Genomic DNA, 16152 nt, shown 5'->3' on the forward strand with positions numbered 1-16152 from the left:
TTATATGAGTTCCCTATGCACATGTATTAAAAATTTGATTTTCCTCTTTTATAAAGAAAATATTTAGAAATTCAAGAAAATATTTAGAATATTTAAATATAAAGAAGGATATTTTTGGATTAGATTTATAAATTACTATGTTATCCTAGTCTATTTACATTTTTCTAAATGGAAATTGTGATTGGCTTCTGACTGATGTCATGAATCTTTGCTTGTTAGAAAAAAAAGCAGAATAATGTGATTCTTTTAAAATATAGGTACATTTAAAAGTTTCTTTAATCTTCCAAAATGCATCTAATGAACTATTTATCATGATTTTACTTTTTTTAATATACCACACATGCGGAAACAGTAAAGGAAAGTTGAGCCAAAAACCTCTTTCAACATTCAGTATGGGTACCTAAAGTTAAATTACCACAAGTATAGTAGAGAATTAAAGTTAAAATACTGCAAGGTAACCAATAGTAGAGTGTGCTTAAGTCATTCCTTCCAACTCCATGGGCGAACTAGCAAAAATCTTCTCAACCCTCCTTTTCAGGTATAGTTAAACTTGAGAGTCTTCACATACTGTAAGTTCTGTCTCTTTTTTAGGAACACAAGCATGGTTCAGTAAAGTCTGTTGTTTGGTGCCTGGGAAAGCAACAGGAAGTAGAATAAAGAATAGACTTTGGAACCAGACAGTTGGGGGATTTGAATCTTAAGTCTACCATTTATTAGCTCTCTGGTCTGGAACAGAATCACTTAATCTCTAAACTGCAGTTTCTTTATTTATAAAATGGGATAAATATCAGCTTGTATAGTTTTCGTGAGGATTAGAAATAATATGTGGAAAATACCTGGCAGAGTAGGCATTTAGTAAATAGTAGCAATGTTAATTTAGTATTGTGCCCCCTTGTGTCAACTTTCATACTGTAGTAGGAATCTACAATAGGTAGAAGTAAAGTGATGGTCACAAGGCAAACACTAGGGACTGAACTGGTTATGGAGATCAGTTCTAGCCATTCTTCCTTCTGACAAGTATGCCTGCTGTCCATGTAATTAACCCACAATTTTAAAATGTCATCCTCAGTTTCACCATATAAAGTTTAGGAATGGGGTCATCTACTTTCTACTTTGCCTTTGTGGGGTGGTAGTATGTACTTCAGAAATGTTATGGAATATGCCTTATTAAGGCTGTCCTACATTTCCATTTCTTAAGAACCATGTAAAATTGGAAATCTTATTAACCCTCATATTCTTTAGCATAGGTACATTAGTTTTTTTATAAGTAAATCGGGCACAGTGACCAACATTCTTTTTCTGCTCTATTTAAAATTTTAGTCATTCAAATATGCTGAGCTTGTTTTTTTCAAACTTTACCATTTTAATTTTTTTCATTATTGAAAAAGCTGAATGAAATTTCAGTAATGTTTGTGTTTAATATTTGTTGAATATGGGCCAAACACTCTGCCAGGTGCTAAGACTGGGAAGATGCAAAAGCCTAATAACTGCTTTCAACTTGTAAATGGTGGAGTAAGAGGGAAAGATAAGTATGTAAGTATAAATATAAAGATAGTGTGCTAAATACCATTATATTATGCGAAGAGAAGGGGCTCCAGCTAATAATTATGTTAATGAATAAATATCATGATGATTAATCAGTAATTGAAATGTTTTACGTGTTTAATAATATGTGTTATGACTTGCCTGGGATGTCTTTTTTTCATTTAAAACTCTATGCTATTCTAGGTGGTTATATTTCTAAATACACTGAGAAAAATCTTAAGTTATCTATATTTTTTGTTGTCTTTAGAGCAGAAAATGTTCTAATGACATCTGTGTATGTGTTCCTTTTTTTAGTGAGAATTCTCTCAGCATTAATAAATATCTAGACTTCTCTTATGTGTTAATTTCTTTTTTATTCTGGTTAGTTGAAATTTGATCAGCCTGTGGTCTAGGTTGCACAATTATTAGTTTTGGCTAATAAAATGAAATCAGATCATTCTTATGGAAATGGATTTTGCTTCTATGGGAATGATAGAGCAGATGCCAAAAGATCTTCACTTATGGTATACTGACTTGAGAAAAGCATAGCTGTATTAGAATTTTCAGTAATGCTAGATGATGATATTTATCACTATTTATTTTTTTCTCCTAAGAAATATATTTTTGAAATACATTTGCCTTAAATTTCATTGACAAGATGGGTTTGTTGTTTTATCATTAGCAGCATCTATAGTTTCTATTGCACATAGAATATTTTTAGTCATTGGGCAGGTATCAGGTACATTTCAATAGTAATTATTTTCTTTGCAGTGGTGGTTCTGTATATAATTTGTATACTGATGAGGATGAAGAAATTGAGCCTTCTCCTTCTGGGCAACAGATAATTGAAAATTCAATAACTATGAATAAGATGAAGCTGCTGAAGGCTAAGATGGAGAACATGAATCTCAGCAAAAAGGTGAAGCTATTGGCATTTGGCCAGGCCTTTCTCTAGTTTATCTGTGCAGGAGTCAGATTGAGGACTGCTAGTAATTGTGAAAAATATATTTATAAAATGTCATTCATCCCAAGTTTCTGGCCTCAGTTATTTATTGAGATATTAAAAGTGATGAATTGGTTTTTAGGCCAGCAACACATCTAATGGGATTATTCTGCACTTAAAATAATTCATGATATTTAAAAATTTTGTGGTTCTAGAGCTAAGAAGGATAATAAAAGATAGCCTAATCTTAGTCTTACAGTTACTTTTTAAAATACTCTGTTCATATTTACTTATTATGGATATTTTCTCTGGGCATTGATAAGAAGTATGCCTATATTCAGCTTTACTGGATATTGTCAGTTTTCCAAAGTGATTCTGAAGTAATTGAACCAATTTACATCTGTCCTGTAGTTAATGAGAGTTGCAGTTTTCATGCATTCTTACCAGTATTTGGTATGGTCCTTCATTTTTATTTTTGTCATTCTGGTTGACGTGTAGAGCCATCATTGTGTTTTTAATTTGCATTTCTCTGACTAACGAAGTTGAGCACCCTTTATATATTTATTGGGTATTTTATACTTTTTGTAAAATGCCTTTTCAAATCTTACTCATTTTTCTTTGGGTTGTCTGTTTTTTTGCTTATTGATTTTTTTATATCTAAATTTACTCTGGATATGAGTCCTTTGTCATGTATCTACATATGTATATACACATATATATGTACATGTATATCACCACTCTGTTATTTTGCTTTTCACTTGATTAATAGCTTATCCCTTTTTTATTGAAATATAATATATAATAAAATTCACAAGTCTTTAATGTACAGCTTGATGAATTTTTATGTTTATATATATTTATGCCCATATAACCCAAATTAAAAGAGACCCGTCTTTCTTTTCAGTTTTCCTTATAACCTTTTCTAGTCAATACCCACCTTTCTCCAGTCCCAGAAATAACTACTATTCTTATATTTGTCACAATAAATTAGTTTTGCCTCCTCGAACTTTGTATAAATGAACTCATTAGAATATCTCTCTTTTTTTGAGGGAGGGGTCTGGTTTCCTTTGCTCAGGATAATACTTTTGTAATTAATCATCTTGTTGCATGTCTGTCTTTTTTTACTGCTATGTACTATTTCATTATAAGACTGTACTTCAATTTGTTTTTCTTTTGACAGACATTTGGATTGTTTCTAGTTTTTAGCTTTCATCAATAAAACTGCTCTCAATACTCTTATATATGACTTTGGTGGACATATGCACTCTCTTCTTTGAGACATATACCTAGGAATGGTCTTGTAGAGATACAAAAGGTATATATGTAGCTTTAGTTGTTGTGCCAAACAATTTTGCAAAGTGTCCGAACTAATTTACACTCCCATCAGCAACATGAGAGTTCCAGTTTGTGCCCCATCCTCACCAATACTTGACATTGTCAGTCTTTTTCATTTCAACCATTCTTATAAAGAATTTCTCTGATAAGGAATAATATTAAGTTTTTCATATGGTTATTGGCCATTAAATATGGCTTTTGGGTTTTATTTTTAAATTTTAATTAATTTTTATTATGCTGACATTGGTTAATGAAATTCAGTAAGTTTCAGGTGTACAATTCAACAGTAAGGCATAGATATACATTCCATTGTGTGTTCACTACACAGTTAGATTTCTTTCTGTCACCACACATTTGACCCCTCCCCCTCTCCTCTTCCCCCTCCCCTCTTGTAACCACAAGTCTCTTGTCCATGTCCATGAATCTCTGCTTCCTTGTCCTGTTCATTTGTTGCTTTTAGGTTTATATCCTACATATAAGTGATATTATGTGTTTTTCAACTTTTTCTGTCTGGCATATTTTGCTTAGCATGATTATCTCAGGGTCTATCCACGTTGTTGCAAATGGCAGTATTTTGTCTCTTCTTATGGTTGAGTCATATTCCATTGTATGTATGTACCACAGCTTCTTTATCCAGTCATCTGTTGTAGAAAATTTTGGTTGCTTCCATGTCCTGGCCACCATAAATAATGCTACTATAAACATCATTGTGCAAATATCTTTTCACTATGGGTTTGCAAGTTTTGGGGATAAATACCCAGTAGAGGGGTTACTGGATCATATGGTAGATCAATTCTTAGTTTTTTGAGGAACCTCCATACTATTTTCCATAGTTGCTTTACCAATTTGCAGTCCCACCAATAGTGTGTGAGGGTTCCTTTTTCTCCGCATCCTCTCCAGCATTTCTTATAACTTGTCCTGTTGATTATAGCCATTCTAACAGGTGTGAGATGGTATCTCATTGTGCTTTTGATTTGCATTTCCCTAATAACTAGCAATGTTGAGCATCCTTTCATGTGTTTGTCGGCCATTTGTATGTCTTCTGGGAGAAGAGTTTGTTCAGGTCCTCTGCCCATTTTTTAATTGGATTGTTTGTTTTTTTATTGTTGTTGAGTTGTATGAGTTCTTTGTATATTTTGGATATTAGGCCTTTATCAGAGGCGTTGCTTGCAAATGTACTTTCCCATTTGGATGGTTGTCTCTTTACCTTGTTGTTGTTTCTTTTGCTGTGAAGAAGCTTTTTAGTTTCATGTAGTCCCATTCATTTAGTTTTGCTTTGATTTCCCTTGCCTTTGAGGTCAAATTCATAAAATCCTCTTTAAGTCTAAGGTCCATGAGTTTAGTTCCTGTGTTTTCTTCTATGCAGTTTATTGGTTTGGGTCTTATATTTGGGTCTTTAATCCATTTTGAGTTAATTTGGGTTTGTGGTGGTGATAGACAACAGTCTCTTTTCATCCTTTTGCAAGTGGCATTCCAGTTTTCCTAGTACCATTTACTGAAGAGGCTTTCCTTTTTCTATTGTATGTTTTTGACTATTTTGTTGAAAATTATTTGCCCATATAAACATGGGTTTATTACTGGATTCTCGATTCTGTTCCACTGGTCTGTGTGTCCTTTTTTCTGCCAATACTATGCCATTTTGATTATTGTTGCTTTGTAGTATAATTTAAGTTGGGCAGAGTGATGCCTCCAGCCTCATTCTTTTTTCTCAGGATGGCTTTGGCAATTAGAGGTTTTTTGTGCTTCCCTTCAAATCTGATGATTTTTGCTCTATTTCTTTTAAAAATGCCAATAGGATTTTGATGAAGATTACACTAAATCTGTATGATGCTTTAGATAATAAGGTCATTTTAACTATGTCTATTCTTCTAATCCAATAACACGGAATATCTTTCCATTTCTGTGTATCTTCTTAGATTTCTTTTAATAGGTTCCTATAGTTTTCATTATATAGGTCCTTCACATGTTTCATTAGAGTAATTCCTAGGTATTTTATTCTTTTGTTGCAATTGGAAAAGGAATTATTTTTTCCGCTTATTTTTCTGACACTTTATTTTTAGAGTATAGGAACACTAGGGATTTTTAACATTAATTTTGTATCCAGAAACTTTACCGTATTTGCTCATTGTTATTAGAAGTGTTCTTGTGGAGTCTTTTGGTTTTCTATCTAGAGAATCATGTCATCCAAATAGTGACAGTTTGACTTCATTTCCTATTTGGATGCCTTTTTTATCTTTCTCTTGCCTGATCGCACTTGCTAGGACCTCCAATGTTACATTGAATAACAGTGGCGATAGTGGACAGCCTTGCCTTGTTCCCAATCTTAAAGGGAAGGTTTTTAGTTTTTCACCATTAAGTATAATGTTGGCTGAGGGTTTGTCATATATGGCCTTTATTATGTTAAGTTACTTTCCTTCACCGATTTTGTTAAGTGTTTCGATCATAATTGGATGCTATATCTTGTTGAAGGCTTTTTCTGAATCTGTTGATATGATCGTATTCTTACTTTATAATTTGTTTATATGATGTATCACATTAATTGATTTGTGTAAGTTGAACCATCCCTGTGCCCCTGGGATGAATCCCAATTGATCATGGTGTATAATCTTTTTAATATGTTGCTGTATTCGGTTTGCTAGTCAAGGTCTTATTTAGGATTTTTGCATCTGTGTTCATGAGAGACGTCGGTCTGTAGTTTTCTTTTTATGTGTTATCTTTACCAGGCTTCGGTATCAGGGTAATATTGGCCTCATAAAATGAGTTAGGAAGTATTTTCTCATTTTTGATTTTTTGGAAGAGTTTGTGGAGAATAGGTATTAAATCTTCTTTGAATGTTTGGCAGAATTCACTGGTGAAGCCATATGGTCCTGGACTTTTCCTTTTTGGTAGGTTTTTTATGATTGTTTCAATTTCCATACTGCTAATCAGTCTATTTAGATTTTCCAGTTCTTCTTGATTCAGTCTAGGAAGGTTGTATCTTTCTAAGAACTTGTCCATTTCTTCTAGGTTGTTAAATTTGTTATTATACACCTTTTCATAGTTTTCTTGTATGATTCTTATATTTCTTTTGTGTCTCCTGCAATTTCTTCTCTTTCATCCCTGATTTTGTTTGTATCCTTTTTCTTTTTTCTTTTGTGTGTGTCTACCCAGGAGTTTGTCAATTTTATTAACCTTCTCAAGGACCAGCTCTTTGTTGCATTTATTTTTTCTGTTTTTTTTTTCTGTCTGTTTGTTTTCAATTTCATTTAATTCTGCTCTAATTTTGATGATATCTTCTGCTGACTTTAGGCTTCATTTGTTCTTTTCCTAGTTTTTTAAGATGAAGCATTAGGTTGTTTATTTGGTCTCATTCTTGTTTTTGGAGATAAGCCTGTAATGATATGAACATTCTCCTCTTATGACCGCTCTTGCCATGTCTCAAAAGTTTTGATATGTCGTACTATCATTATCATTCATTTCTATGTATCTCTTGATCTCTCTTTTTATTTCTTTCCTGACCTAATTATTCTTCAGTAGCATGTTGTTTAATCTTCATGTATTTGTGGTTCTTCTTGCTTTCTTTTTGCAGTTGATCTCTAGTTTCAAAGCATTATGATCAGAGAATATGGTTGGTATGATTTTAACCCTCTTATATTTGTTGAGGCTATCTCCGTGTCCCAGTATGTGGTTAATCCTTGAGAATGTTCCATGTGCACTAAAGAAGAATGTATAAGCAGCTGTTTGGGAATGAAAGGCTCTGTAAATGTCAGTTATGTCCAGCTGGTCTAATGTGTCCTTAAGGTTGTTACTTCTTTATTGAGTTTCTGTTTGCATGATCTGTCCATATCCAACAGTGGGGTATTTATGTCCCCTACTACGATAGTGTTTTGGTCTGTTTCTCCCTTTAGTTCTGTTAATATTTGCTTTATATATTTCAGAGCTTCCTGTTTGGGAGCATAGATATTAATAATTGTTATGTCTTCTTGGTGCATGCTTCCCTTTATCATTACGAAGTGTCCCTCAGTATTTTTTCTTTACATTTTTTTATTTTGAAGTCTGTTTCATCTTAAAAACAGCAAGAGAAAAGCAGTTAGTTTACCTACAAGGGAGCACCCAGAAGACTGGCAGCTGATTTCTCAAAAGAAGCTATGCAGGACAGAAGGGCTTGGCACAAAATATTCAACAGGATGAAGACTCAGGATCTACTCCTGCTTTTCTCTGAATGCCATTTGCTTGAAATATCATTTCCCACACTTTCACTTTGAGTCTATATTTGTCTTTGGAACTGGAGGCAGCATATGGTTGGGTTTTGTTTTTTGATCCAATCTGCAATTCTGCCTTTTTATTGGTGAGTTCAGTCCATTTACATTTAGGATGATTATTGAAATATGAGGTCTTCTTATAGCCATTTTATCTTTTGCTTTCTGGTAACTCGTTGTTTCCATTTCTTCCTTGTCCTTTTGTCTCTTTTTGGGGGGATGGGAGGATTGTGAATTTTCCCTCTGGTCCTTCTTGTTTTATGTTATATACTTCAGTTCTGAATCTTTGGCATGTGGTTACCATTATGAATATGTAAAGAATAGTTGTATATATATAGTAGTCCATTTTCTTCTGTATGTGCCGTATCTCATTCCCCTTTGCTAATTTGGATCTTTGAATCTTCTCCCCTTTTCTGTTATTGTGGTCTCAATGTGTCCCTATATGTGCTGAATGTTCATTACTATCTTACAATAATAAATCTCTTCTTATTGTTTAAGTTTATAATGCCCTGTTCTTAATAAGGATTGCACTACTCTGCTTCTGTCTGCCTGCTAGTTGCCACACTCATAGTTATGTACTTTTTTTGTCATTTTGTTTTAGGTGAGCTTACCCTCTTCACTATTTCCTGGAATGCAGGCCTTGTAGTGGAGAATTCCCTCAGTTTTTCTATGTCTGGAAAGGTCTTTATTTATTTTTCATTTTTAAAGGAGAGCTTTGCTTGATACATCATTCTTGGCTGGTAGTTCTCTTGTAGGCAGTGTATGTAGGGGTCCTGTTTTCTTATTCCTTCAGCCACTTTATCTTTTGGTTATAGCACTTAATTCTTTTCCATTTGGGGTTCTTGTTGATAGGAATGTAATTATTACCATTCTTAATTCCTGTTTTTGATACATGTTCTTTCTTAAAGAAGTCCCTCCAACATTTCCTGTAATACTGGCTTGGTACTGATAAATTCCCTTAGCTTATTTTTGTCTGGGAAGCTCTTTATCTGTCTTTTGACTCTAAATGATAGCTTTACTGGATAAAGTCTTCTTGGTTGTAGATCCTGAGTCTTCATCATGTTGAATATTTTGTGCCAAGTTCTTCTGTCCTGCATAGTTTCTTTTGGGAAATCAGCTGCCAGTCTTATGGGTGCTCCCTTGTAGATAAAGTAACTGCTTTTCTCTTGCTGCTTTTAAGATTCTTTCTTTGTATTTAACCTTTGGCATTTGAATTATGATGTGTCTTGGTGTGGGCCTCTTTGGATTCTTGGTTTTGGGGACTCTCTGAGCTTCCTGGGGTTTTATGCCTATTTCCTTCACCAGGTTAGAGAAATTTTCCATCATTATTTCTTCAAATATATATTCAATTTCTTGTTCTCTCTCTTCAGTTAACCTATGACACAGATATTTTTACTTTTAATAATGTCCCATGGGCTCTTTAAATTATTATTATGGACTTGGCTTCTTTTTTCTTGCCATTCTGATCGAGTGTCCTTGGGTTTCCTATCCTCTATATCGGTCATTTGATCCTCTTCTTTACTTACTTTATTTATTCCATTGAATATACTTCTCATCTCAGATAATGTGTTCTTCATTTCTGACTGGTTCCCTTTTATAATTTCCATTTCCATTTTTATGTTTTTTATCCCTTTGTTGAAGTTCTCAATGACTTCATGTACACTTCCCATAAGTTCACTGAGCAACTTTATAACCAGTGTTTTGAACTCTGCATCTGTTAGATTACTTGACTTCATTATTTCTGGATCTCTGATCTGTTCTCTTATATGGTTTCTGCTTCTTTGTCTTCTCATGGCTGCCTTTTTGTGTCTGTTTCTATGTACTAAGCGAAGCTTCTAAGTCTCCCAGTCTTATTAGTGTGGATTTGTGTAGTAGTGGCACCAGGCCAAATTTAGCCCAAGCCCCTACCCGTCTGGGGCCACCTGTTAAGATCAGCAAGCAATCCACAGATACTGTGCTTATAGTTGCCTCAAAAGGCCACACCAGAAACCAAAGCCAGCTGCCTCCAGTGTATCTAGGTGCTGCTCAGCAAGGAGCACTTGACTAACCAAGGATACACCTGGATGTGGCTTGGGTAGGGCCATGAGTTTGGGGATGCAAAGTTTCAGGGAATACTGTGGGCGGATCAACCTCTGCTATCCAGTTTGATGACGTCTCTGCTATGTCGGCACTGTGTCCGCACAATGGAGGGTGTGGAGCTCAACAGAGGAACAATGGATATCGCTGGTACTTCTATACAGAGTGAGTCTCGCCTTGTCCCTCACTCAAACAACTCAGTGTACCCTTGTAAGTCTCTGCCCAGCCAAACTGGCACTGGTGCTCAGAACAAGCAGGTCCATCACTGCGGAAGTCTGCTTGCAGACACGGCCTCTTTCAGAGGCATCTGCATCTGCCGCTGCCACAGCCTTCATCCTATTCAGTTGCTTGGGACCATAGCAGCCTCAAGTCCTCACCCCCTATTTACTTTCTGCTGTTGCAGGGTGAGTTCTTAGATTTCTTCCTAGTTGTATGGCTTGTTGTTTCTAGATCCCAAGCAATTTTTCCTTGTTGTTTGCTCCTTGTTTCTGTCATAACTTTGATTTGGTTGCCAGAGTGATGAAGAGTATCATCTACGCCTTTTTTTTTTTTTGCCTTGGTAATAATCAACTTTTTCTTATCTGCCTTTCTCACTTCTCTGCTTTCTGCCCTGATCCCTGGGCACTGCCACTGTGTGAAGCTCACAACTCTTTCAGGCAAGGCTGTTCACAGAACCACATCTTCTTCATTCAGTTGTCTGTTGATGGGCACTTAGGTTGCTTCCATATCTTGGCTATTGTAAATAGCACTGTAGTGAACATACGGGTGCATATATCTTTTCAAATTAAGTGTTTTGGTTTCCTTCAGGCAAATACCCAGAAGTGAGACTGTTGGATCATAAGGTAGTTCTATTTTTAATTTTTTGAGGAACCTCCAAACTATTTTCCAAAGGCTGTAGCAATTTGCAATCCCACGAACAGCACACAAGTGTTCCCTTTTCTCTACCCTTGTCAACACTTTGTTTTTTGATTTGTTGATGATAGCCATTCTGACAGGTGCGAGGTGATATCTCATTGTTTTAATTTTCATTTCTCTGATAATTAGTGACCTTGAGCATCTTTTCATATGTTTGTTGGCCATCTGTATATCCTCTTTGGAGAAATGCCTATTCAGGTCCTCTGCTGATTTTTTTAATTGGATTGTTTGTTTTTTTGATGTTGAGTTGTATGAGCTTTTTTTAAAAAAATAAATAAATTTTGGATATTAACCCTTTATCAGATATATCATAGGCAAATATTGTCTCCCATTCAGTATGTTATCTTTTGTTTTGTTGATGGTTTCCTTTGCTGTGCAAAACCTTTTTAGTTTGATGTAGTCCCATTTATTTTTCTTTTGTTTCCCATGTCTGCGAAGATATATCAGGAAAAAAAAACATTGCTAAGAGCAATGTTAGAGAGTTTACTGCCTATATTTTCTAGGGGCTTTATGATTTTGGGTCTTATTTTAAGTCTTTAATCCATTTTGAGTTTAGTCTTGTTTCATTTTTTTTGCATGTATCTATTCAGTTTCCCATCACCATTTGTTGCATAGAATGTCTTTACCCCATTGTATATTCTTGCCCCCTTTTTCATAGATTAGATGGCCATATAGACATAGGTTTATTTCTAGGCTCTCTATTCTGTTCTATCGATCTGTGTGTCTGATTTTATGCCAATACCATGATGTTTTGATGACTATAGCCTTGTAGTATAGTTTCATACCAGGCAGCATGAAACCTCCAACTTTGTTCTTCTTTTTCAAGATTGCCGTGGCTATTTTGGGTCTTTTATGGTTCAATATAAATTTTAGGATTATTTTTTAAATTCTGTTAGAAATGCCATTATTTTGAGAGAGATTACATTGAATCTATAGATTGCTTTGGGTAGTAGGGACATTTTAACAATGTTAGTTCTTCCTATCTATGAACATGGTATATGCTTCCATTTGTTTGTATCTTTTTCAGTTTATTTCCTCAATGTCTTGTAATTTTCTAAGTACAGGACTTTTACTTCCTTGGTTAAATTTATTTCTAGGTATTTTTCGACGCAATTGTAACTGAGATTGTTTTCTCAATTTCTCTTTCTGTTAGTTCATTACTGGTATATAAAAATGTGACCAATTTCCGAATGTTAATGTTGTATCCTGCCACTTTATTGAATTCATTTGTCAGTTTGAACAGTTTTTGTGTGTAATCTTTAGGGTTCTCTCTATATAGTATGTCATATGCAAATAATAACAGTTTTACTTTTTCCTCTCCAGTTCAAATGCGTTTTATTTCTCTCTCTCTTCTCTAATTGCTTTGGCTAAGACTTCCAATTCTATGTTGAATAAAAGTGGTGAATGTTGGTATCCTTGTTTTTTTCCCTGATCTTAAGGAAAACACTTCTAGCTTTTCACCACATTAAATATAATGTTAGCTCTGGGTTGTCATATATGGCCTTTTTTTATGTTCAAATATATTTCCTTTATTCCCATTTTGCTGAGAGTTTTTATTATAAATGGATGCCGGATTTTGTTAGACACTTTTTCTGCATCTGTTGATATGATCATAGGATTTTTTGTTTGTTATTGTGGCGTGTCATGTTAATTGATTTGCGGATATTGAACCAACCTTGTATCCCAGGAATAAAGCCAACTTGATCATGGTGTAGGATATTTTTAATGTATTGCTGAATTTGGTTTGTTGATATTTTGTTGAGGATTTTTGCATCATGTTCATCAGGGATATCAGCCTATAAGTTTCTTTTTTGTAATGTCTTTGGTTTTGGAATCAGGGTAATGGTGACCTCAAAAAATGAGGTTGGGAGTTTTCCCTCCTCTGAAATTTTTTGGAATAGTTTGAGAATATTAACTGTTAATTCTTCTTTGAGTGTTTGGTTTAAATTCACCTGCGAAGCCTTCCAGTCCAAGACTTTTGTTTGATGGGAGTTTTTTGATTACCGATTCTATTTCATTAGTAGTAATTGTTCAGTTCAGATTTTCTGTTTCTTCTTGACTCAGTCTTTGAAGATTATTATGTTTCTAGGGATGTATCCTTTTCTTCCAGTTTGTCAATTATCTTGGCATGTAATTGTTCATAGTGTTTTCTTATAATCCTTTGTATTTCTGTGGAGTCAGTTGTCACTTCTCTTCCATTTCTGATTTTATTTAATTGGGTCCTCTCTTTTTCTTGATGAGTCCGGTTAAGGTTTATCAATTGTGTTTCTCTTTTCAAAGAACTAGCTCTTGGTTTCATTGATATTTTGTATTGTTTTTCTAGACTCTATTTTGTTTATTTTCACTCTGATCTTTATTATTTTTTTCCTTCTACTCACTTTGGGCTTGTTCACTGTTCTTTTTTTGTTCCTTTAGGTGTAAGGTTAGATTATTTGAGATTTTTGTTTCTTGAGGTAAGCCTGTATTGCGATGAAGTTCCCTCTTAGGACTGCTTTTGCTGTGCCCCATAGATTTGGGGTGGTTGTGTTTTCATTTTCATTTGTCTCAAGGTTTCTTTTGATTTCTTTCTTGATCTCATTGTTAACCCATTCATTGTTTAGTAGCATGTTATTTAGTCTCCATGTGTTTGTGTATTTTTCAGTTTTTTCTTATAATTGATTTTTAGTGTCATACTATTGTGTTCAGAAAAGATGCTCATGTGATTGCAGTCTTTTTAATTTATTGAGACTTGTTTTGTGGCCTAACATGTTGTCTGTCTTGGACAATGTCCATTTGCACTTGAGTAGAATGTAAATTATGCTGCTTTGGGGTGAAATGCTCAAAAAATATCAGTTAAATCCATCTGATCTAGTGTGACATTTAAGGCCACTGTTTGTTGATTTTCTGTCTGGAAGATCTGTCCACTGGTGTCAATGGGGTGTTAAAATCCCCATTATGACTGCATTACTGTTGAACTCTCACTTCTGTTGCTCAGTATTTGCTTTATATGTTTGAATGCTTTTATTTTGGGTTCATAAATGTATACTAGGTTTATATTCTCTTGTGTTTATCCCTTTATCATTATGTAATGTCTTTCTTTGTCTTTTATTATAGTCTTTATTTTAAAGTCTATTTTGTCTGATATAAGTATTGCTATCCCAGCTCCTTTTTAATTTCCATTTGCATGAAATAGCTTTTTTTATTCCTTTACTTTTAGTCTGTGAGTGTCTTTTGACTTAAAATGGGTCTCTTGTAGGCAGCATATGTATGGGTCTCATTTTCTTATCCATTCAGCTACCAGTCAGTTTTTCAATTGGAGTATTTAATCTGTTTACATTTAAAGTGATTATTGATAAGTACATAGTTATTGCCATTTTATTATTTTTATATGTATTTTCTGTTCTTCTTATAGAAGTCCCTTTAATATTTCTTGTAATATTGGCTTGGTGGTGATGCATTCCTTTGCTTTTCTCTGTATGGGAAGCTCTTTTTTTTTAAATATTTTTTTAATTTTTCAATTACAGCTGGCATACAATTGCACAACAGGTGATTAGACTTTTTTTTGTAACTTATGAAGTGATCACCCCATTAAATCTAGTACCCATCTGATACCATAGTTAGTTATTACAATATTATTGGCTATATTCCTTATGGTGCAGTTTACATCCCCATGACTATTTTGAAATGATCAATTTGTACTTTTTAATCCGTCTCTTTATCTTCAACTCCTTTTTAACTGCAAACCATCAAAATGTTCTCTGTTTCTATGAGTTTGTTGTAAGTGAAATTATATGGCATTTGTCTTTCTCTGTCTGACTTCTCTACTCAGCACAGTACCCTCTAGGTCCACCCGTGTTGTTGCAGATGGCAAGATTTCATTCTTTTTTTATGGCAGAGTAATAGTTCATTGTGTATATGTACCACCTTTTTATCCACTCATTTACTGATGGACACCCAGGTGGCCTCCATATCTTGGCTATTGTAAATAATGTTGCATGAACATATGAGTCACATGTCCCTTCAATGTAGTGTTTTGTGTGTCTTTGGATAAATACACAGACATGAGATTCCTAGGTCCTTCTTTGTCTCTTGTTATAGTATTTGTTTCAAAGTCTGTTTTGTCTGGTATAAGTATTGCTACCCAAGCTTTTTTTTTTTTTTTTAATTTCCATTTTTGCAATGTGTCTTTTCCTATCTCTTTACTTTCATTCTTTTCATGTCTTTTGATCTGAAATGTGTCTCTGGTAGGCACCATATGTAAGGGTCTTGTTTTCTTATCCATTCAGCCACTGTATCTTTTGATTGGAGCATTTAATCCATTTACATTTACAGTGTTTATTGGTAGGTACATAGTTATTGCCACTTTATTATTCATATTTATGTTCTTTTTTCTTCTTCATAAAGAAGTCCCTTTAACATTTCTTTTAATACTGGCTTGGTGGTGATGAACTCCTTTAACTTTTCCCTGTCTGGGAAGCTCTTTATTGCACCTTCGATTTTGATAGCCTTGCTGGGTAGAGTAGTCTTGGTTGTAGGTATCCTTACTTTCCATGACTTTGATATTTCATGCCAATCCCTCTGGCCTACAAAGTTTCTGTTGAGAAATCAGCTGACAGTCTTATGGAAGCTCCCATGTCAGTAACTAGTTGCCTTTCTCTTGCTGCTTTAAGGATTCTCTTTTTGTCTTCAATGTTTGGATTTTAACTGGTATGTGCCTGTTTGGGTTCATCTTGTTTGGGACTCTGTGCTTGTATGTCTATTTCCTTTGCTAGATTAGGGAAGTTTTCAGTGATCATTTCTTCAAACAGGTTCTCAATCTTTAGCTCTCGCTCTTCTCTTTCAGTTACCTATATGATGCAAATGTTGTGGTGCTTGATCTTGTCCCAGAAGTCCCTTAAACTATCCTTATTTAAAAAAAAAAATTTTTTTTTTTTGCTGTTTTGATCAGGTGTTTGTATTTGCTACCTTGCATTTCAAATCACTGACTCAATTATTTGCTTCATCTAATCTGCTGTTGATTTCTTCTAGTGAATGCTTCATTTTAGTTATTGTATTCTTCATTTCTGACTAGTTCTTTTTTATAGTTTCTGTTCTTTTTTATATCTCTTTGTTGAAGTTCAGATTGAGATCATCTATTCTTTC

General features: G+C 34.3%; 1 protein-coding gene across 6 annotated transcripts in view; it reads left to right on the top strand.

Annotated features, from left to right (window-relative positions):
* Nucleotides 1-16152, top strand: part of ZFAND4 (zinc finger AN1-type containing 4) — an 80513-nt gene that overhangs the window by 52545 nt on the left and 11816 nt on the right. For all 6 annotated transcript variants that reach the window (XM_025050332.1, XM_015593268.2, XM_015593266.2 and 3 more), the window contains one exon: nucleotides 2296-2443. In XM_025050332.1, coding sequence (XP_024906100.1) covers nucleotides 2296-2443 — 148 coding nt within the window. The remainder of the gene's footprint in view (nucleotides 1-2295; nucleotides 2444-16152) is intronic.

The sequence above is a fragment of the Pteropus alecto genome, unplaced genomic scaffold (genome assembly GCF_000325575.1).
Source record: "Pteropus alecto unplaced genomic scaffold, ASM32557v1 scaffold287, whole genome shotgun sequence".
Taxonomy (NCBI): Eukaryota; Metazoa; Chordata; class Mammalia; order Chiroptera; family Pteropodidae; genus Pteropus; species Pteropus alecto.